The 1,704-nt window shown below is 46.3% G+C and overlaps 1 protein-coding gene across 5 annotated transcripts in view; it reads left to right on the forward strand.

Moving 5' to 3' along the window:
* The window catches only part of RIN3 (Ras and Rab interactor 3), a 59,790-nt gene that overhangs the window by 52,688 nt on the left and 5,398 nt on the right, over nt 1-1,704 (forward strand). For all 5 annotated transcript variants that reach the window (XM_052696755.1, XM_052696757.1, XM_052696756.1 and 2 more), the window contains one exon: nt 338-501. In XM_052696755.1, coding sequence (XP_052552715.1) covers nt 338-501 — 164 coding nt within the window. The remainder of the gene's footprint in view (nt 1-337; nt 502-1,704) is intronic.

The following is a 1,704-nucleotide window of genomic DNA, read 5'->3' on the forward strand; positions in this document are numbered from 1 at the left end:
AACATTTCTGCCAGGGTAGCTGAAGTCAGGGTGGAAATGCAAGCTTCTACTTTTTCTACAGAACACACTGGGATTGTCAGCACTTCCTTGTGTTATGGGGAATGCATCTACCACCTCATCAGCCTGGACAGCTGACATTTCTGTGAAGCAGAACAGGGTGGAAAACACTGTGGTCATTGTTTCCTTTCTCTTGCACTGACACCAGAAGCCCCACGCTCCCTGAGGTGAGGCATGGGCGATGCAAGTGTTGGACAGTTGCCTCTGCATGGGCACAGGCAGGATGGAAATGAACTGCCCTGCAGGTGTGATGTTCATGCAAGACCTTTTCTTTTTGCAGGCTCCTATTATTTAACCACCACCTACGGAGCCCTGGAACACATCAAGAACTACGACAAAATCACTGTCACACGGCAGCTGAGCGTGGAGGTGCAGGACTCCATTCACCGCTGGGAGCGGCGGAGGACGCTGAACAAGGCCCGGGCTTCTCGCTCGTCGGTGCAGGTACCATCTTGTGTTACTGGGAAAGAAACAGCCTGGCAGATGGATGGGCTCTGTCCATACTTACTCGTTTTAAATATGATAATTATTTTAAGACAAAACCAACTCAAATTACTATTAAAAAGGAGAGTGCATAATATGCAGGCTTGTTAGCTGTGAGGTGCTCACTGTGTGTGGGTCCGTGAAGGTATCCCCATGCACCAGTGGTTGGGTGCTACGATCCTCCAACAGTGGTGAGACAGGAGACAGATCACACTGCCCTGTCAGCCCCATGGCCTGCAATCAAATTTGTACCCACAGAGAGGCAGCAAAGGCCACCTCAGAGACTTCACAGTGCAAAGCTCAACACTGAACACTGAGGTGAAGACAGGGGAAAGACTTCTGAGTGGGAGACATGGTCCAAATAGCCACACAGAAGCATGATGTTTATTATCCTTTACATACTGCAGTCAAAACTGTCTCTAATGTTCTCAGAACACATGGATATTTGATGTGTCCCATCCATCAGTCATCCATCTCTGAATGCTTCTCTGGCAGTAGCTCATAGCAACTACTAAGTACAATAGCTCAGCAAGCAAATGCAATGCTTCCTTCAGAAGATTCCCACAGCTTCCAGCAGTGAAAGTGTTGCTTTCCATCCCTCTGAATGATGGAAAATATTCAAGTTCATTCTGGTGGAGGTAACTTAACTTCTTGGCACGTTCCATGTGCCCTGCACCCCCTACTGGCTGCCTTACTGATCTGCAGATATACTCTTTAAAAGCAGCCTGGAGTCCACATATTTGGCAAATATGTAGGATTTAAACGTTTAACAGTCTGAAGCTTTCTCACTTTTTCTGGGAAACCTGAGTCTATTCAGATAGAAATCTCTGGGAATTTTTTGAACTTCACAGATACAGCCCTCCATGGCTAAATGCTTTCTAGATTCTGTTCCTCGTAGGTTCAGCAAGAGGAAGGAAAGTCATCCCAACAGTTCTCAATCCCTGAAACAGGGTACAAGTAAATAAGCCTCCTCAGAACATCAGCTGTTTCCTTTCTGATGAAAGGAAGTTTGGAGGACACTCAAACATGAGCATTGAAGAATGGCTGGATATTTGGGAGTGTTTAGGAGTTCTGTTTAGATTGAGATTTGGGGCTTGATTTCTCCTCTTTTGGTCCTAAAGTCACTGTGCTAGCTGCAAGATCTATCCTCATGTTTCTCTTCAG

Source organism: Tympanuchus pallidicinctus, unplaced genomic scaffold, assembly GCF_026119805.1.
Source record: "Tympanuchus pallidicinctus isolate F22 unplaced genomic scaffold, pur_lepc_1.0 scaffold3, whole genome shotgun sequence".
NCBI classification, from domain to species: domain Eukaryota; kingdom Metazoa; phylum Chordata; class Aves; order Galliformes; family Phasianidae; genus Tympanuchus; species Tympanuchus pallidicinctus.